This window comes from Taeniopygia guttata, chromosome 2 (assembly GCF_048771995.1).
Source record: "Taeniopygia guttata chromosome 2, bTaeGut7.mat, whole genome shotgun sequence".
NCBI lineage: Eukaryota > Metazoa > Chordata > Aves > Passeriformes > Estrildidae > Taeniopygia > Taeniopygia guttata.
The window spans coordinates 133,202,330-133,224,309 of NC_133026.1; the positions used below are offsets into that span (position 1 = coordinate 133,202,330).

Sequence of the window (21,980 nt, forward strand, 5' to 3'; positions counted from 1 at the left end):
GGTGGGCATTCTCCCACCTGGAGACCCCACCTGCAGTGCTTCAGCCATCTCTGGGGTCCCCAACACAGGAAGCAGATTGACCTATTGGAGTGAGTCCCAGGGAGGGACCAATTTGATTAGAGGGATTAAGCACCCCTCCTATGAGGAAAGAGTAAGAGAATTGGAGTTTTTCGGACTGGAAAAGAAGGTTTTGGGGTGACCTTATTGAGGCCTTCCAGTATCTGAGGGGAGCTCACAAGGAAGATGAAGAGAGACTTTTTACAAGGGCCTGTAGTGAGAGGACAAATGGGAATGGCTTCAAAGTGAAAAAGAGTTGGTTTAGATTAGATATTAGGAAGGATTTTTTTATTGTGAGGATGGTGAGGACATGGAACATATTGATGGAACAGAGAAGTTGTGTATGCCCCATACCTGAAAGTGTGCAAGGCCAGGCTGGATGGAGCTCTAAGCAACTTAGTGCAGTGGGTAGCACCTCTGTTCATGGGAAGGGGGCTGGAACTAGATGACCTTTAGGGCCCCTTCCAAACAAAGACATTCTATCATTCTGTTATTCTATGATTCTAGTAACCACCAAAAATATAAAAGCAGACTGTTTCCAAAACAGTGCAAAAACTTCTGATTTTCATGTTATTTTAGTAACTAACTATATGTGATATTCTTTCAGCTATTTTAGATACTGCAAAAATATAAAAGCAAACTTTTCCCAAAACAGAGCAAGGATTTCTCCTCCAGTAAGGATTTTCCACCTGTTTCTAGCATGAAATAAGTCAGAAAATAATTGATTAACCAATGTGATATAAATTGGGACTGAATCAAAGAGAATAATTCTGCAAGAAATATGTCTGTGCATCCAGAAGGAAGTAATTACACAAATGCAATTGAACAATTTCCTGAACCAGTCAGAATTTTGCAGCTTATCTTTAATTTGTTTTGCTTTCTCTACTAACGATTGTATTTCAAAGTAGGAGATGACAGGTTGTTATCTCAAATTCCCTCAAACAGGCTTCTAAATTGGGATACACTAGTTTCTCCTAACAGGAATCCATTTTGTCTAATTGATCTATGACTCAGTGAACTTTACATCGACACTGAAAATACAGAATATTCATGACCTTGTCTATAAGCATAGCAAGAGGAGGTACAGAACAGTATCTCTTGTAAACAATGTTAACAAATCAGTTGGACAAATAATAATACAATGTTGTTTTTCCTCTTTCTTTTTGGTGCTTATTCCTGATGAGTTTTCTGTTAAACCCTAATGGCTTGACAAGGAAACTTAGAAATAAAGCAACAAATATCAACCACTAAAATAAGGTGAACAAAAATGGCAAGAAGTTTAAGGTGCATTTTATTATTATCTTAAATATTTGTGTCAAAGCAAAATGACTTAGTGTTTATGCAAAAATTTAGCTTCAGCATATACTATGAAAAGAGTTATTCCTGTTTGTTTCTCCTGAAACTGAAAACAATATTTATGCTATAGGATGTGATTACTTCAACAAATGTGCTCTCTATCTAAATGGAAAGATTCATCCTTTTTTTCACAAAACAGATGCATAAAAATTTACCTCAAAAAGATTTAATATTTTATATTTTCTCTTTTTATTTTACTTTCCACAGTCAGTGTAGGAAATACTGCACAGTTGTACATACCTAATTCAAACTCTGGCCTTCCAGTTATGTAAGGCGAGACTTCAATTATATTGTCATAGTATCTGCATTAAAGAGTACATTTAACTCTCTGGTTTTGAGATCTGGAGGATGTACTTCAAGCATTTAATTAAAGACATCTTATTGCAATTTTTATTTAGGAAAGGAATATGAAGAAATTAGCCACAAGAGAAAAAAGCCCTGGAAGGTAAGGGTCTCTGTATCTCATAATTAAATGTTTTCATAGATCACAAGTGAGTTCACAAAAGGGATCATAATATAGCTCTTAATCGTAGAATAGTCAGAGTTGGAAGGGACCAGCCAGTCATTCAGTCCAATGCCCCTGCCAAGGTGGGTCACCTAGAGCAGGTGACACAGGAATGTGTCCAGGTGGGTTTGTAATGTCTTCAGAGAGGGAGACTCTACTACCACCCTGGACAGCCTGTTCCAGTGCTCTGCCACCCTCACTGTAAATTTCTTCTTCATGTAGAGATGAAACTTCTTGTGTTTTACTTTACAGTCATTGCTCTGTGTCCTGTCCCTGGGCACCAAGATAAGAGTCTGACACCATCCTCTTGTCACACACCTTTGAGATATTTATGTGCATTAATGTTATCTCCTCTCAGTTTTCTCTTCTCAAGACTAAGCAGGCCCAACAAGGCTTGCTTTTGTATTAAATTTTAATTGAATTATAACTTTGAATTTACAGGAAATTAATATCTGGCAAGAATTATACAAAGGAAGAGGTAAGATCTAAATGTTAACTTTTAATTAATTTCCTCATTTAAGATCACCCTAAATTTAAGAGAAATGTGATTATTCAAAAGTCAAGGCATATATAAACTTCCTGATATTTCAGTTTTGGAGAAGAACTTCACACAGATTTCTTTAATGCTTTGTAATTTATGGTGTATTTCCAACTTTCTACAGTGATAATTTCTGATAACTTTGAACAAAGTTTTGGATAATTTTGAGTTACTTTTAACCTGTGAAATTGGCTTAATGGTACACACAGAGGCTGCAGCAATGTTGTGCTGCTCCAGCATCCTGGGGAATGCTGAGATGTTCTGAAAAAGGGTCTGTGAACAACTGATGACTATTCATTGCATCCTTACAGGTGTATGCTTAAGAAAGACTCACAAAGATGCACTGAAGCAAAGACAGAGGAAGAATACACAATTCATGTCTTTGACACTCATCTTTTGGGGAGCTCCCTGATTTCCAGATTTTGCCTTTCACAGCCCTGAGCAAGAACCTCTAGCACCAAAGCTCTGAGGGGTTTGCAGGGCCATGCAGCCATGTGGACACAAAGATGTGTGGGGGAATGACTGCCTTACGAGCACTTGCCAGGGAGCTGCAGAGAAGGGTGGGATCCCTGAGGGTGTCCAACACCATGACAGGGGTCCAAGGCAGTTCAGCTTCCTTAGTTGCTCACAGACTGGGCATGTGTGGAAAGCTCCATTGTGGGGTACCCACCCTGGGGTCGGTGCCTTCTGCAAGGCTGATGTTCTGAACGTTGGGGAGAAAGCAACGCCTGCTTTGGGCTCACACTGCCTTGCCATGGGATGAACTGCAGCAACTGAGCCAGCAACAGCAGTATTGGCGATGACCAGAGCAGCTGCAGTCAGTCTCAGATGTGGGATGGAGAAGCCACCTGCTAATGCAAGTCTTCTTGGAAGCAAAGTCTGAATGCATTTCATAGTGGCATCTAGCAGAATATCTGTCCCATCATGACCTCTCGTACTTCCTAGCAAATCTCTGTAAAAAGAGCTCCAGCCTACAGTAGACCATCTTAGGAGGCAAAACAGATGCTTTAAAGAACAGCTATTTGCCACTAGTTTATGCTGACTCCCCGACTAGTTTATGCTGACATATTTTAAATGCAGGGACAGCTCATACTGCTTTGGCTCCTGCTTCTCTGACTGTGCTGGAGAAAAAAGCCTGACCATAGACAACATTCTGCAATGTACTAAGTATTGATTTTTGAAGAGTATATGGAAGCATTAAAAAAAAAAAAAAAAAAAAAAAAGTTTACTTGATTTACTGTGAAACCTGTGTTTCAAGTCACAAACCTTTTGGTTTCCAGTAGCAAGACCACACTGACCAAGGGTATTGCAAAACTACCCTGGTAGGCTGGAACTAGTGGCAGAGAAGAAAGATCTATCTTCTTCTCACTAACAGGAGACATCCTGATATATAATAATAAAATAGGGAAAATAGCAATGTTGCTCCTCAGGTACAAAATATTTCCATTCATAAATGGGGATATTCATCTACTCTATATGAACCAAAGAAACCAATATTTGTGACTTATTCCAGGAGCCTGCACAGATTTTGCATGAAATGAGCCAGTTATTAAACATGCTGAAACTGAGTCGGTGTTAAATAATTCTCTAATTCTTCTTGCCTTGTTTCAGTGACAAACTCCATCTTAAACAGTTAAGTGATTATAAGCTTTGAAATTAAGTTCCAGGATGAATAATTAAACAGCAACTCTGACGTCTGCAAGAAATCAAATTCCCTACTCTAGAAACACTTAGAGTAATTGATACAGGAGTAGATTGGTAACACACTTCTGATTAAATTTAGTCTGCGTAGAATGGCTCCTCATATATTTCAGTCAACAGTACACTGAAGTAGTTTATATGTTTTTTATAATTTGGTTTCCCATTAGCAAACAATAAGATAAAAGTCTCCAAAATACATTTGAATTTGAAAATTAGGTAAATTTGTCTGCTTCCCTGGGAAAATGCCAAAAATATAATAATTTAAAACTGAAATGTATCTTTGGTGAGGTATGTGCTTAGTGTGGAGCTTTTTACTTGATGAACAAGTTGAGAAACTTGTTAGAAAAAATGTTTGCATGTTTGCTTTATAGACAAAAGTTTCAGCTTAGGAGAACCTTTCTTTTCCTCATGACAAAACTCAAATCATCTACACATAGAAGTTTAAATAAATCAGAGGAAAGGTTAATGAGTTACATGTTATGATGGCATTAAAGCAAATGTAAAATTTTAGCCAAATCTCTACTTCCTAGTATCATAAAATGGAAAATCTAAAACCGTAAAAATGACTGAGAAATTCTGTCATTCCAACTACATTTCTTTGAGGTACTCTCTGTAGAAATCTATTCTTTTGCTCCAGCAATTTTAGAGTCTGTGCAGAATGTCAGAATTAAGGCCTCTTTCCCACTCTTAAAAGCCTATTAACCACAAAACATCCCAGAATGCCAGGTACTAGATGTTTGGGATAGTGTCTGTGGCTGGAAATGCTCTGAATCATTTCTTAGAGCCGAGTACTGAATGTTTGTACAACAACTCAATTTGTGATGTCATTAAAATATATCCAGTAATTTCTCCTGTGCATTATTATAGATTTAGCATTAGTCAAGAAAAAGAAGCAACTGTTTTCACTGGCTTTGCACGAGAGCTGCTATATGATGAATGAAATACAATAGGAAAAACAATCACAAGGGTATGAGTAGAGCCTGTTTTTGGTAATCATATGTTTCTTTTCCTATGTGTTTTCATGAAACATATGCCAGATCTGGAAGATGAGAATTTTGTGTAACATGTTAGATAAGACTTAAACACTGAAAAAATATTGACTCATGTCAAAATTATACAACAGCTTGAAAGCATAAAGTAGAATGCCATTTATCAAAAAAGGGTTGCAAAGCTCCAGTAACTCCCAGTGACTCCATACTTATCTTCTCAAAGAGAATAGTGACGGAGGTGATAGAGAACCATTATATCCAGGAAACTTAAATGTGAATACCTGCCATGCAGACAGTCTAGGAAGCAACAGCATGAGCAGATAATCAGGGCAGAAAACACTGGAGACTACCAACTAATCTACACTTCAAACCAAAATGGCTCACAGGGTTGGAGAGGTAAAAGCACTTTAGTTTTCCAGCCAAAACGGCACGAGAGACTGGTATTACAAATACCACATTAGCCAGCTCTTGCTTGTTAAACGGATGAGTCTCACCCCTTCAATACAGGCATCAAAATGAGACCAGCAAAAAAATTATTATGCACTTGACACTGAAAGGCCAGGTTGTACCAACTTATATACCAGTTTGTAAAAAAGCTGTAAAAGGCTGTTATTACACTTAGACATTGGAGACATAGACAGATGTTCAAGCAACACGTAGGTTCACCTTCATTTGTTGGCAAAGTTAAATTTCTTTACAGTTACATTTTTAGGCATCTAATTTTTTTCCATTCATGATTACTTTCCTGTCATATTTTTGTTTTAGTTTACATCAGCAGAAAAACATGAATAGTGTTTGTTTCTGTAATTAATGTAAAACCTAAACAACAGATTGAATTTTAAGTTTCCATTCAATATAGTTAACAGAATTTTGTGCTTATCCTCAGAAAATTAACTCTCTAGCTTACTTTTGCTATGTAGTCTGTCTTGAGCCTTATAAAACAGAGGTGGTCATTGCTACCAGTGTGCTTCTGAAAGTAAAGTCAACCACAGAATTATTTAATTTGTTGATCAGCATTAAACTAAAATCACCATGACTCCAATCTGCAAGACCATCATATAAAGAGGGCAGGACTCGTGTGCACACAGCACAGCACCCTGTATTTCCACATGTGCCATGTTCAACATTCAGGGCACAGTGAAGGCCACTCTCCCTGGAAAAGTAACATGGGCAGAAGCATCCACATGAACAGAGAGCAGAGCATCATCTCTTTGCAATGAGAAATTAATCAGAAATTACAAAAGGTGATTTTGCATTAATGTAATCCCTGGAACTCCTCTTGCAAGGTACTAAGGAGTATATGTAGTTACACATGGTAGTCATTGAAGACTATCAGTGATTTTCAAGTTAGTAAGTTTGATTTGCTAAGAGTAGAGCTAAGACATAATCCAGATAAAGAAGGTCTGAAAACTTAATTGGTCCCCTCCAAAAATCAGTAGCTGTGATCTCTGAATCAAGTTGTTGCTTTGGTTGTGCTTACTTGAGCAACATCTGTTTCCTGAACCCTCTAATCAACAAAGTACTAGGACAACCTAGAAATTTATAAAACTTCCAGGAATTGCCACAAAAGCAATTAAGATACAACAATTAAGATTTGCACTAAAAATGCATCTCTCCCAATGATCCTGCTGTGTCCTCTTCAAGTCTTCAGGCAACTTTCCAGCTCTCAAGCTTCTCATATAAAGCAAAATTTTTCCTAAAACAAATAAGATACATGGAAGTAAACTGTCAAAGCCAGAAAACTCATGATTCACAGATACATCTCATACCTCTGGAAAAGCAACCTTTCTGTCTTGTATCTCTAACGAGTCAACACTCCCTTGTTTTTTGCTACATAACATCCTATGCTGTAGGATAGGATAATTTCCCTCTCTAGAAAGACTTCTTCAGAAGCAGGACTTTAAAGCTTTCTTTCTGCAGGCTCCAGAAGTCACTCACAATATCTCTCTGTACCTTAATAGCATTTTCAGCTAATCCATTAATGATTGACATGATTCAATTTTTTAGCACAAACAAGTGATAATCTGATTCAATTTGCAACTAACATTTCAGCAAGTAAAGAAGCACTGACTTATTAGAGAGAATCTACAGAAGTGAACTCTCTAAGTGGTGCCATAATCCTGTAAATGTGAAGGCAAGCTCAGGTGGCTAGCTGTGTTACCTATCACAAAGGCATTAATCTTGCCCAGTTTAGGCAATCTGGAGTTCGATAAACTAGCAGAAATTCATGTATGGCATTAAATGTACCATCCATGCTCATTAAAAAAAAAAAAAAAGGTCTAAGAATTTTCCCTTACACTGTAGTCAGAGGCCGATGAGTTTATGCTTGCACTTATTTTAGAAACAGTAAGAACTCACAAAGCCCTACAGATCCTGTTCTCTGGGGAAATCACATTTATCTTCTGATTGAACACAAGATGGCAGAGCTTCCCAGTGGAACTAGCACAACTCTTAGAAAATTTGGCTTATGCCTCCTTTCCTATTTTAAAAGTTTGTCATCCACCCCTGCAATGACTCAAGGGAATGTCAGTGTCTTCAAGTGACCTATTGTGAAATCAGAATTTTGCTGCCATGTCTGACCATCTAAGATAAAGCAAATTGTATTTGTACGACAAGCCAAAATCTCACCTTCTCATCCATTCCAACCCAACCAGCTGGTAATTTAGATGGATTTAAAAACAGCAAAAAAGGAGGAATTTTTCTAGTTTTTAATATGTTTTAAATTTTTTTTCCAATCCACCTCTAAGATTCTGAACAAAAGTCCCTGTTTTATTTATTTTAATTATGCAATATAATTTCTTTTGTTACAATGCTACATAAACTTTTTGAGACAGCAGTAAGTTTGATCCAAATGATCAAGATTTTATTCCTAATGGTCTGATAAAAAGAAAGGCATCTTTTCTCAGTGAGCAGTTTGCTCATTTTAGAAACGCCACTATGGGAAACAATGGGAGGATCGGAACATTGTGAGAATGGAATATTACTATATCAGCCAAAGTAGTGTGATAAAAGAAGTTGAATGATTCAGTCTGAAAACCACATGGTGACAGTAATTTTACTTTAAAATGAGCAAATTGGTTCAATTCTCTAAACACCTACCACTAATTATTTCAGATGGATCATATTTAAATTTGATATATTTTAGAGTTAATTCCTTTGATTCCTGAAGACATTTTCCAAGAAGCCTAAGATGCCCCTGATTGTATTTAGCTTTAGATGTCATTGGAGTAAAAAGATCACGTCATTGCAGATCCCTTTCAGACAGAGGATGCAAAATTGATTGTAAGAAAGAAAAGTATATTGCATAGGCAAATTTCCAAGATTATGCTCATTAGATTTGTCACTAGGATAATTTGTTACTCAGAGTTGAATGTGATCAAAATAAAATTTTTAATTAAAATTTATCAGATATTCCAAGCCAAAAAAAGGTTATACTATAAGAGAAAAATCTATTAACAGGTACGAGAATGATAGAGAAGAAAATATTATATCTTGATTCTTAAACTGTACTTCTCTACATGAAAATCATACTATGTAGAGATTATTTTTACCATAAATTTTGAAAATACCTAATTACATAGAAGACAAAAAAAAAAATCTTGCACAACATATACACGTTTTTATTACAAATTAATGGAAACACTTCACCACGCTTAAGAATTTAAAAGATTACTCACTCATCAATATTTATATGATGTTACAAAAGGCAAAAAATGCCATTCACTATGACAAAGCAATTTTGATCAAAGGATGAATATTTTTATTTCTTTTGCATATCAATATTTTCTTGATCCTAACTTTCAAGTTAGCTTGTTGTTATAGCTGTCAAAATTTGAAAAAAGAATCTTACTTTGTTTTCATCTGACCTCTGAGCACAGATTATCGATAGGTAATGACAATATGAGTGTGGGAAAGCACTGGGTAATTCAGAAAGTTTGGTTTTGTGACTCTGGTAGAGAGACTGAGAAATTGAGATGCAAATTCAAACCTTCCTAGAACCCTTTCAGAGAGGTGCGTGGATTAGCTGGTGACCCTTCTTTGCTACAGGGAAGATTTTATCACAGTAATAAATAGTTGGTCTTTTCTGACGGTGGGTGACAATATCTTAGTTCTATCACCTTGTCCTTCTCTGTGATAGGAACTGAATTCAGAGACTAAACAAGCAAAGAAGTGTTATAAATTTGCCTCCTGCTTACAGACTTGAAGACTAAGTTCAATTCAGCAGTGTAAATGGGTAGTTTGCATGCATTTTCTTATTTTTCTATCTCTTTCTCTCATTTTATATTTTTTGGTTTTTTGGGTTTTTTTGAGGGGCATGGGCAAGAAAAACATTTATTTTAACCCAGTTTAGGATAATGTGAGTTAACCCTGCAGCAAAGCTCCAGACCCATACCTGACTCATCTAGGAACATAATTTTCCAGTACAAGGAAGGAAATAGTACTGTGACCCTCCAGAAGCAATTACATCCAGTCCAGAATTAATAAATCAAAGTCATTACAGGATTAAATGAAGAAACAGGTTTTTTAGTTTTTCTTAGCATCACTATATTTGATGGCAGTCTTTTCATCACTATTTCTCTGGCATGTAGGTCTGTCCACAAACACACTCAAAGAATAAATACAGATAAACAGTCTGGGCAAAAGAAGTCATCGTTGTTTTATAAATATATTCCCATCATATATTCAGAATATTTAATGTGAGATGTCATATTTATGTGATTTATTTTAGCTACAATAAGAAAAAAAAAAAAGTAGTGAAAGTGCATGTGCTGGTTTTGTCTGGGTAGAGTTAATTTTCTCCATAGTAGCTGGTATTTGGTTATGTTTTGAATTTGTTTTGGAAACAGTCTTGTAAATTCAGGGATGTTTTCATTATTGCTGAGCCTTTCCTGCTTCTCACCCCTCCCAACCAGTGAGGAGGCTGAGAGGGAGCACATTTGGGACAGCTGACCCCAGCTGCCCAAAGGGATATCCCACACCCTGGTGCCATGCTCAGCAAATAAAGCTGGGGAAGAAGGAAGAAGAAAGAAGAAGGGTGTCACGGATGTAATTTGTTTTCCTGAAGCACCCTTAGGGAGAATCCCTGCTTTCCTGAGGATGGCTGAGCACCTGCCTGCCCATGGGGCATGGTGAATGAATCCCACTGTGTTACTTTACCTGTTAAATTGTCCTTATCTCAACTTATGATTTTTTCACTTTTGCTCCTCTTATTCTCCTCCAGGGAGAGGAGGGAAATTGAGCAAGTAAATGTGTGGGGCTTAGTAAACAGCTGGGGTTAAACCGCAACACTGGGAAGCTCCATATCAACAAATGCAAAAAACTTGTATATAGACCTGACATATTTAAAGATGTCTAACTTATTCCTCAGAATTCATACTAAACAGATTTCTTTACTTGAAAGTAAAACAAATAAATAAATGATTTCATAACTGTGGAATCCTGGAAAAGGCCTGGTGAATAGACAAATACATTATTTTATTGGTGGGCTTAAGACACAAATAAGAACTTAAAGCGAGTTTCCATACTCATAAAGCTAATTTCATGAACTCTACATTGCAGTCCATGTGACAGCAACTTAAGAACTGGAGTCTGTGATCCTTCAGTGAGGCAGCTATGTTGAGTGTACAGTTAGCAAACATGATAGAAAATAGCTCCAAATTACAGACTACATGTACAGAGATTCAAAAATAAGACTTAAGGCTCAAAGTATCTTCAAAACACCTGGATATACACTTTTTTGCTGTTCAAGCAAAGTAAATCTGAAGGCAACATGGATGCTGATACTCTGATATTTCTCAGAGAATTCCCTATACTCCTTAAATGGCATATAGAATATACAACTTATATGCCATATGCGATACTAATATTTTGAGAAAATCTAAACCCTTACCTCTCTGTTACTGAGATATTTCACTTCAAGTAGCATTTGCTTTTTTTTTCTGATCCACACATTTTCACTTTCATTTATGCCAGGTTTTGAAACTGCATTAGATTAACTAGCATGAGTTCTCAAAGAGGGTTTTCTGCTAGAACTGCAGGACAAATGAAAATGGGGTCTTTCTACTAAAGTGTCGTCATGAATGAAGGAGACAAAAAAAATCTCATTGCATCAATAAGTAAAATATAAAAGCTATCCTCTAAAAGATGATCAGTAAATTCTCTGTTACATAGAAAACTGCCTAGAGAAAACCATTGCAAGAGTTTGACATGAAGGACATACAGAATAAGCATTTTATTAGAACATTTCTACAATACTTGAATGAAAAAATAAGTGGGCCACCTATTTTTTTCTTCATTCGCAATTGTAAAGAAGGGATTTTTCCCCTTGGTGTCTTAGCTCTGAGGTAGCAATAAATATTTTGGATTACTTCGGAAAAAATCAGACCTGCAGTGGCTTTTATTAAGTATATCATATCCTCTTAGTCTAAATTTTGTCTCTCAATAATTCTGTAGTTTGTATTTTTATTAGTGTTTTCTCTTTTAGACCACACAGGCTCTGTCCTAGTATTAAAGGAAACTTTAAGTGCTTGAGAGCTGTGCTACATGTGCTGTGCAGGGGTCTTCACAGTCTTTTGCAGCCTGCAGGGGTCATAATTTCTGTTAATTTCTCTAAGTCATCGAGAGTGTATTATTTGTTCTCCAAATCAATGAAAATCACTCTCTTCAGATTGTATTCTAACAGAGAACTCAAATTTCCACAACTATAATTCACTCAGGAACTTGACTTCCTATTCTGATGATGATGTCCTTCAGAACACACATTTTTAGGAGGAAAACTGCCTGAATAGCAAACAATTAATTTGTCAATTTCCAGAGGGAAACCTGCTTATTATCTGAAGAAGTAGATGCAATATAAGTGGAAGAGTCTGGCCTACTCCTTTGGATAAAAAGCAATACTATTGAATACTTTATTTTCACAGATATGTTGACCACAACTACATTAAGAAAGATGGTAAGTGACACTGCATGCATTAAACTGCTATAAGCAGTGGCTTAGATCTAAGCCAAAACTAATAAGGACAGTATCTCTATTATTAGATTCCTATGTTGATAGGACAGTTTGCACTGTACTGGCTATCATAATTTCAGGAATGAATGTGAAATATTTTTCTGCCATTAAAAATGTGTTTCACTTGCAAGATTATTGACCTTTCAAATGAATCTGTTTTATTCTAATACAGAAGTGAAATCTAAAACCTGGGCCACCATGAGTATCTGTGTAGACTAAATGGGAGTGGTAATTGGAGAGTGATTGCACAGCTGCTGAATAGGGCTCCTTGTTTCTTTGAAATGGAAATATAATGTAGGATGTCAATTACATTGCAAGTACAAAGGCAAGTGATAATCCTAGCATTTGGCTGTTAGTGTTCATTTGAAAGACTCCCTTTTCCCAGTGGAAATTGTAATATGCTTCAGTGTGCATAGGAATAGATATATATTCTGTGGGTGACAAATGACTGAAGCAGTGTGAGAATTTCTAGCACAGCTACCTTTACCTTTCTGTGTGCAAACACACATACACACAGGCACAGATACCAAGACACAAATTCTACATTTGTTAACAGTAGATATGACAATAACAATTCTTTGGAGTTTATCAATAAAGCTAACAAAGTATCCCACTGGGAAAGCTATGTTCAAGGAATTCTTTCCTCTCTAACATGAGCTTTTTAAAAAAAAATCTAATTCCCAGAACCTGGTATTATCAAAACCCATTCAAGGATGTTAGAGAAAACAGGTAGGGGATGAATTTGTTGGAATTGGTGCATCTAATGGACATCTGGATCACTGCTTTTCATCACTTCATCTTATTTCTACCAGTGCAAAAGAATTCACATCGCTAAATTACTAATGAAAAATAATCTGTAAAGACCAGTGTCTGTATATGTCTCTGTACAGAGATAGGGCTGACATATGTTGTTTCCCACCTTTAAAACAGGCATAATACAAGAAGATTTTGGTTTGGGTGTTTTCTACTAAATACAGACCTAAAAGCAAGTTCATGAACCATTTATGAGTTATTTACTAGTTATAAGTTATTTACACAGTAGAAAGGCAAGACTAAAATGATATAAGGCTAAGCATAAATTTCTTCAAGACCCAAACAAAGGCATTTGAGGAACGATTGTTGGTGACTGATGGTGGAGAGGTCAGCAGGGAAGTGTTGGCTCCCATCACTCTTAGGAAATTGCTCATACTGAAAACCAGAACTAAACCTCTGACACTGCTTGTTTTTTCCCTTCATGATTTTATACCTTTCCTTCACTCTGCTTTTTCCTGCGTTTCTGCTTACTAATACTAGCTAAATAAGCACCTGTGTCTTTTTATTTCCTTCTGTCACATGTCTTTAGCCTATGAATTCACTTTCAGCTCGAGAATATTTACTTCTTCTGAAACACCAGTTTAAAGTTACCAAACTGAGCTTCACCAAAGTGGGTCTCGTTCCTGGGCAGCTGAACCCTGGGTTGTCAGCTGCCAAAGGGAGCAGCCAAGCTTTGGTCAGTACCCACATTTGTTCAGGTGCTGATATGAGATAATAGCTTCAGGGAACTTACACTACTGAAAATAATTAACACAAATACTGCATATTTACCTGTGCAATCTGTAATAGAGATAAGATTTTTTGAGGTTACTGGGTGGGTACCTTTTATATCTACCAAGGTTCACCTGTAAAGACAACTAAAAATCTACCCACTGAGGTAAACTGTAATATGATCAATGTCTACCTGCAGAAATAAAAATGTTGTATGAATCCATGAAAACTGTTAGCCTGTTAGAAGCTGGTGTCTTCAGTTCTAATATTCTGTAATAGTGAACAAGGTAGACAGAAAGTTCACAGGCAGTACAGAGCTTACATCTCTAATAGATTCTATTGAATCTATGTATAAACAATGGATTACATGATGTACTTGTTTTTCATTTCTGCACTGCAGCAAAAGTTAATTTGAATTTACCAGAAAAACAAGGGGAAAAAGTATGCTGGTTCAATGAATCACTTAGAGGGTATAAATATAGTGTTTAAAAAGTACATATGGTTTTTAGATGACAGAAATGTCCAGGAAAAAGACACTGGTGTAAGTGAGACAGCACCAGCTGCATCAGAGCCCTGTAGCTAGAAAGTAACATTTGGATCAGCATAATTTATAAAGAAAAAAATTTACTTGAACATTAGACAGATTTTCTACTTCTGTAAACAGGAATATGGAGCAATACTGAAATCAGAAATGTATGCACATTAGTTTGTCCTGGAATACAATATTGTGCATAGGAAGGGATTCTGATATTAAGATTACTATAATTACAGAATGTTTTTCTCACATAATGTACACAGAATATCAGTTCTTCCATTGCTATTAAACTCACTTAGAATTTCTGGAGAACGGCTTTCTGAAGGTGAGGCATTGGCTGCCATTGAGGGTTTATTTCTTAAGGCTCACTTCTTATAGAAATAATTTGCCTGAACAGAATCAAGGTATAGTTTGGGACTCAAATATTTGAACAGAACAGAAGTATTAAAGAGTCATAATCTGAGAGAATTCTACAGAGGAGGGACAGCTCTGTAGAGCTCTATGGCCCCATTGCCCAGGGGCACCTATGCCAACAGCACACAGGTGAAAACAGCCAAGCACAAATCAAGCATTCATGAGCAGGAAATGGGCATTATCTTGCATGAGAAGATGCTGTATTTGAGAGAAAAAGATTCAGGAGCTCAGAAGGGTCTATGCCCCCAGTGCCTGAGAGACCCAAGGCAACTGTTGGGCACATAAAGGAGAAACAGCCGAGACACGGAGGGTGCCTTTGTGCATTCCTGCAGCACATGGCACTGTTGGAAGGCTGTGTTCTCTTAAACTGTCAGCACTGCAGAAAGAACAGTAGGAAAATAAAAGAGGTTTACAAGACAGACACAAACTTTATTTGCAGACTGGATAATTTGCTTAACAATCCCATTCCGTTTCACCAAAGGAGCAACATGATGCAGTTGCTGGGAGTTAAAGTCAAGCAAACCTAAATTAGAAACATGATTATCAATGACATAACTTCTCCAGAAACACAGTCATTCATCTGATGCACGAAAGCTTGAAATAGCATTTAGATTCACTCCACCTACAACCTCAATAACTGAAGTACCTATTTCAGGAGTTTTATAGTAAGTACAGAGGAATAATCATGTTCGAGGGACTACTGAAATTTTTGAAAGTCTGAATCACTGAAGGTGTTTCTTAATTTATCATAAATTCTAAATTGGGAACCTCAGATTTTTAAAATTCAAAGAGATAAATCAGGGTTTCACTCTCACAAGTTAACTTGCACAACTAGCTGAATGCAGTAAAGAATAAATTAAATTAAAACAAGGGGGAAATCAAGGAGCAAATGAATCTAGAGATAAAACAGACAAAAAGAGAGAAAAATAATTTTTTGAAAAGCAAACAGATATTACCACCTTGTAAAAAGCCTGTCTCAGAGAAAAAGGTACTAGTGATTGCTCTTGAGAATCAGGGGACTCCGGAGTGGAAAACTATTCAATGGGCACAATCAATGGATATGGTCCATTGGTTACAATATATAGGAAAATAGGTAACCTGAAATGCATAATTTAATAAAATCCAGTAGAAACTATTACTTTTCTGAAGATCTGTGAAAACAATTTTTTTCTATCTTTGCCCTAAAGATGATCTATAAGATTCCAATTTGATTTCAATGGGAGTGAGTAATAGTGGAGTAAAGGACTGCTCATTTTACATGAGGCTGTCAAAATAAGTTCCTGAGCAAATAAAAATATCAGATAATCAAGAGAACCCAGGATCTGTGGCATCAAACACAGCCTAGGGATCAAGATACATTAAAGAAATGGAATGCAAGCAATGAAAATGTAGTCTTGCAAAACTGATGCTGAACTTCTACACAGTAACAAGGTTGATACCTATTAAGGTAGAAGCAAAATGGAAGTAGGATCTATTTAGAGTGCATTCACAGCTGTTCTTCACATCAGTCTCTTTAGCACAAATTTTAAAACCTAAACTTAACAATTTCTCCAGCACTGATAGTCTGTCACTGAAGAGGTAATCTGTCAAAAGCAAAATGAAACTCTGTTCTTAGCACCTGTAGGAAGGAGAGGGAGGTAGAGAACCAAACCAAATGAACATGACAATAAATTCAGATATCAGAAATCTAAAAAAAATTTCAAATAATACACATCTTACACAGCATAGCCAGAAAAAAAAAATAGAAGGGAGATCACAAGTTTACATTGCTAGAACAGAAAAATTCTTCCAAGAGAGATAATGCATGCTGTAAGCCCCTGGTCATTTCACTTATGTAAGTCCTTAAAAATAAGTAGCTTTCAAAAAGTATTGGTCTAGCTGTGGAGGTGACAATAACAATGGATAGCAATGATGAATCACAGATTTCTGTATTTCGTCATTTCATCTCTAGTTTTAAAGACAGACTCATCTTATTTGAAAAGTTATTAAGGGTTTTTGCACTACTAAGCGTATAAATATTTGCACAAATGTGAAGAGGATACCATGTACATAAATTCAAGTACAAAATGGATAAAACCAGCTGGTGTATAATCAGTATTTCTATCAGTGTAGTTACCTTGGTAGGATTTGCTGCATGTGTTGGGTTGACTCTAATGGGATGCCAGATGCCCACCAAAGCCATCCTATCACTCCTCATCTTGACAGAAGACAAAGCTACAAAGAGACTTGTGGGTTGAGATAAGGACAGCAAGAGTTCATTCAGCAGCTACCATCACGGGCAAAAGAGACTTGAGGAAAAAAAAAAAAAGGGTAGGATAATGACAAAAACCCCCAAATCTTAAAACCATCTTACCTGCCTCCCCACCTTCTTCCTCAGCCTAACTTTACTCCTGAATTTCTCTGCTACCTTCTCCTCCCCAGTGGTGCAGGCACTGGGGGATGGGGCTACCTTTTCCTTCAGGGGGAGGTCTTCTCACACTGCTCCAGAGTGGGGTGCCTCTCACAGGAGACAGTTCTCCATAAACTTCTCCAGTGTGAGTCCTTCCCTCAGGTTACAGTTCTGCTGCTCCTCCAGTGTGGGTCCCTTCCAAGGGGTGCAGCTCTTCAGGAACACACTGCTGTAGTGTGGGTTCCTCACAGGATCATAAATCTTTCCAGACAACTGCTCCAGTGTTGGCTCCTCTTTTTAAAGATCCACAGACCTGCCCAGAAGCCTGCTGCAGCTTGATGGGGTGACAACCTCCTCTGGGTATCCATCTGCTCCACCATGGATCTCCATGGGCTGCACAGACACAGGGACAGCCTGCCTCACCACTGTCTTCACCACGGGGTACAGGGAATCTCTGCTCCAGCACCTGGAGCACCTCTTCCCCCTCCTTCCTCAGTGGCATCAGTGTCAGCGGAGCTGTTTCTCTCACATCTCAGCACATCTGCTGATTCAGGGAACTGCCTCTACAGTCACATGGGAATGTTTGATTTCATGCTGCAGCTCCTTCACTGCTACCTATACTAACATGTCAAGTACCTTGGATGCAGCTCTGAATTTGGGGAAAACTTTGTAACCTTGATCTGTGATAGTCTTGCTTTCTCATACTGCCAGTATGATGCAGAGTACTGGTAAGCACAATGCACTTCCCTAATGCCCTGTAGGACTTAAAGTGAAATTTTATGTCCATTTATACTGAGTGCAAAAAATGACCTTTTGGAAAATCCATTCTATAAAGTCCTCCTGGTTTTATGATTTAGATAGTATACATGAGAGTCTAATTCCTAGAAACTGTTCCCTCTGATTTCTTGTTTTCCCTGGTGTAGTTTGTTTAAAACTCCAACTTAATGTTAGTTTGCTGAGATCACTGCAAATCTGACACTGTTGTTGTGTCTCAGTCACTTGAAATGCCTCCAATTTCTCCATAGATGGCAGGTTTTCATACGCCAACAAAATTTTAAACAGGACTTTTTCTAAACTGCAGCTTCAGAAAGATGCTGTGTCATGCAAAAAAACGTTGAAGGCTATATTGATAAGAATAAAATTTAGTTTTAGAGGGCAGCAAAGAAAAATTTACACTGTCTAAATATTGCAGTGTTAATATGTGTACTCTCTCTGAGCACGTTATCATTATTACATGAAAAAATACAACAAATATACACATTATAGTAAATGTTAATTACTTCTGGCATACTAGGACCAAGGTGCCATGTGTGAAGTGTCCAAAGTGCTTATTAAAACAAAATTAGATTTATAGATGAATAAATTTCCTAGACATTTATTTTGTAACCATGGAAGGGAGTGTCCCTATGTCTTAAACTCCTACAAATGATTCAAAGTCAAAAACCCTACCTGGGCGAGCTTGAACTCATACACTGGGTCAGAGGTAGAAATCCTCACCTGCAAGAAATGTTAGGCCTAATTTCTTCTAAACTACCTGAAACTAACTGAGCCTATGAATGGGACTCAATGTTAATTATCAGATACTAATATATTATTATATAAATAAGATATTATATACTATATATAATATATAGTATATATATTATTTATTTTTTCATCTTCTGTGCATGAGTTACAACGGTGGAGTGGGAAAACTTAAATTTTTATCCATGGAAACTTGAGGATCTCCCCACACTGCCTGTAGGCTCCTCCAGCAAGGCTCAACACAAGCCCTTCCTTGGTAGCTGGGACTGTCCCTTCAAAACAGACAGAAAACACTAATTCATCTTAATTTAGAAACTAATCAAGTGTCCTCTTGTATGGTATTGATTTCTATGTAGTCAATGGGCACTCTCTGTCTTTGAGATGTGGCTCAGAAACTCAGGTGGAGAGAGGAGAGAGGAGCCCTGGAGGGAGAGAGGAAACACGTCCATGCCTCTGCCCTCCCTGAGCTCTATCATTCACCTGCACCAAATGTCTTGTCCTGCTTTCCCCAGACAGCTGGGAGCTAAGAAAAGATCAAAATAAAATGGGGGGGGGGGGGGGTTTATTCCTGGTATATATAAAAAAGTATTTTTCACTCTCTCAAGAATTACTGTATCCATCCTCACAGTGAAAGAATTGCTTTGAGAATTAAAAATCCAGTTAGCTAAGGACAGAGAAATGATACCAATGATACCAATGTGGCTGGATGAGAAGCAATGGCAGTGCAAGGTAAAAGAAAAGCAGCCTGGTAAAAGAAATCCTCTCGTTAGTTTGTGATTGCAGTTAAATAATTGGGAGTAGTTATAATCTTAAGGATGGTTAAATAATAAGCAAGCTTGTAAAATCACAATGTAAAATATGATAATATTTTGTGAAGTGCTGTAACATATGGCTCTGAGTACATGGAATCAGATTTGCAATGCATATACACATACAGAAAACACACAGGAATATATTATTCAACATGCACATGGAATGCTTCTCAGTCAGCTGTCTCCATTAGACTTCATTAATTTAAGATCTTGTTGAAATTATACCATGTTCATCAGGTTAGGAAGAGAAAAATAAACATTCATATTTGCTTTATTTTTTGACTGTATGGTGTCAGCTACTTTTCTGGTACAGACTTTCAGTCATTACAATAATTCTTCCAGGAAATTTTTCCTTTTATTTGGTTTAGAAGTTTAGAATTTGGGTATTAAAAATAACTAATTTGCATGCTTCAGGTGCAACAATATATTGAGACTTCTTATCCTCTACTCACAAAGGAAAATGAGCTATTATCAGACCTGGTGCACCCAATACACACTTAAAGTCTATTCCTGCTAAGTTGTAAGGAGATCTTTGCTATTACTAGTTTTTGACTTAAAACTTAGAATTCATTCATTCCTTTTGAAAATAACTGCCAGAATGGATGCCAAATGTCTCACAAGAAATAATTTTTGTGCAAACCTCAGTATTAGTTTACCCAGTTACCACATTTTTTATATTACACCACTGGCAACTCATATGAAAAGTAAAGCCACAACCTTTGCCTATATAGTTACAGCAATGTTCCTCGCCAAAATTGTTAATAGCATTTTATCATCTGGGATAAGAAACTTTAAAGTCAGACTAGATGTATTTTCCATTCATAGTGATTATTATAAAATATTTCTATGGAGAAAAGGAAATCAGCCATTTCTACAACAAAGAAGTAAATCCACACTTCTTCAAGTACATTTTTCCTTTGCCACTGATTTTGCCTGGATCTTGTTTCCTTAAAATTTTCAAATATAATTTTCCTTTCCAGCTGTCAAAAATAAAATGCATATGAATAAACAGGTGTCAACAATGAATAATACATCTAGTAGCTGATAACTGTGGCATCACATAATTATATCACTTGCCGTGAATAAAAGTTATTTAGGCAATGTCACCCTTCCTGATGCTTAAAGTGAAGAAAGAAGAAAAAAAAACCAAAACAAAGCTCTTCATTTGTTTCTGTATTTACATATATATATATATATATGGTAGTGCAGTATGCATATAAATAAATATAACTTGTTGCATGGATGAGGAACTGTAAGGCATTTCCTCTGCTTCCAAATTAAAAGAACATTTTACTAAACAAAGGTCTGTGAAATAAAGGAATTGAATTAAGTGCGAATAATCTGGTACAATGCACTGGCTCCAACATTGCTGGCAGATTGGTGCAAGCAGAAACAAGCAAGCAGTTGGTTATGCTGACATTCTTTCTCTAATGTAACTACTTTGCCTGTTTGCTTTTGGCTATGTAGTGCTCAGATCACAGCAATGACAATCAGGACAATGTGTCCTTAGTAAGCACAAAAAAAGTCTTAATTTCAATTTAACTTAATCATGTATTTAACATATTGGTTTGCACCACATTTCTAAAAAAAAAAAGTCTTCTGAAGTTACTAGGTCATTTCATGAAAAGCAAGGTCCTCCCTTTTTTCAGCTTCCATGAAACTTTGCAAGTGACACATCAAGGTGACATTGTGGGTATTTCCCTCACCACAGCTATCCAATCAAGTAGCTAACATGTTGAGTCTGTCATCACCAGCTTCAAACCCACTGTCAGTGATAAGAAAGGTAACACAGTCACTGTGTGACTGCAGATTTTGTAACCTCTGTGTGTTCTTGTACACCACAAAGAATCTGCTAGAAAGATGTTATTGCTATTTCCTTATTTCTTTTTTCTTTTACTTTTTTTTTAAGAACATTACCAAGTGTTATGTATCAAAAAAGTATCTTCTATGGACAGTCTTGGTTGAGATAATTCTTATACTAAAAGAAGGGATAGCTATACTACCAGTTCCATATACTGTGAATTTATTGTGGTAAGGTCTATGGAGCTGACAAAGGTTTGCACAATTTTTCCTGAGCAAAACAAGTAATTCTGGCTTTTGCAGAGTCTGATGCAGCTGACTTTGAAGGAGGAGAGCAGTCTCTGATCAAAGACCTAATTCATCTCAGTCTCCATAATGCCACAGATCTAGAGACAAGCAAGCCTAACACCAGCATCAAGTGTGAACCTAAAGAGACCATTTATATTAGTAAAGGCACCATGGGCTCATACAAAGCTCCTTCACTACTACCACAAGAAAAGGAGACCAAAAGGATCCAAGGAAGATACTATTATAGTGGATATACTAAATCTTCAAAGTCTAGTTGTATCTGTAAGAAAGCTGCAAGATGAGTTATCAATTGTTCTACCTGTTCCTTTCCTTAAATGTTTTTGAGAAGTTGTCTTTGGACTGCCAGCTCAGTGTTTATCAACAATGCTTCTCATGGAGCCTTTTGGCCAGAAACACTTTTGGTCATCTTCAAACAATTTTTGAAAATCCTCTGCTAATTTTGGAGTTTAGAGTTTAATTTTCCTCTGTTCAGGGTAGATGGCAAAGTATTAATCTCCAAAGTTAATGTACCTACTGAA

The 21,980-nt window shown here is 36.8% G+C and overlaps 1 protein-coding gene across 5 annotated transcripts in view; it reads left to right on the plus strand.

Moving 5' to 3' along the window:
• OXR1 (oxidation resistance 1) overlaps positions 1 to 21,980 on the plus strand; it is a 338,566-nt gene that overhangs the window by 10,463 nt on the left and 306,123 nt on the right. For 4 of the 5 annotated variants that reach the window (XM_030266557.4, XM_072924916.1, XM_030266543.4 and 1 more), the window contains exons 2-3: positions 1,812 to 1,858; positions 2,360 to 2,396. The exons of the other annotated variant lie outside the window; for it this stretch is intronic. In XM_030266557.4, coding sequence (XP_030122417.4) covers positions 1,812 to 1,858; positions 2,360 to 2,396 — 84 coding nt within the window. The remainder of the gene's footprint in view (positions 1 to 1,811; positions 1,859 to 2,359; positions 2,397 to 21,980) is intronic. 5 annotated transcript variants of the gene reach the window in all.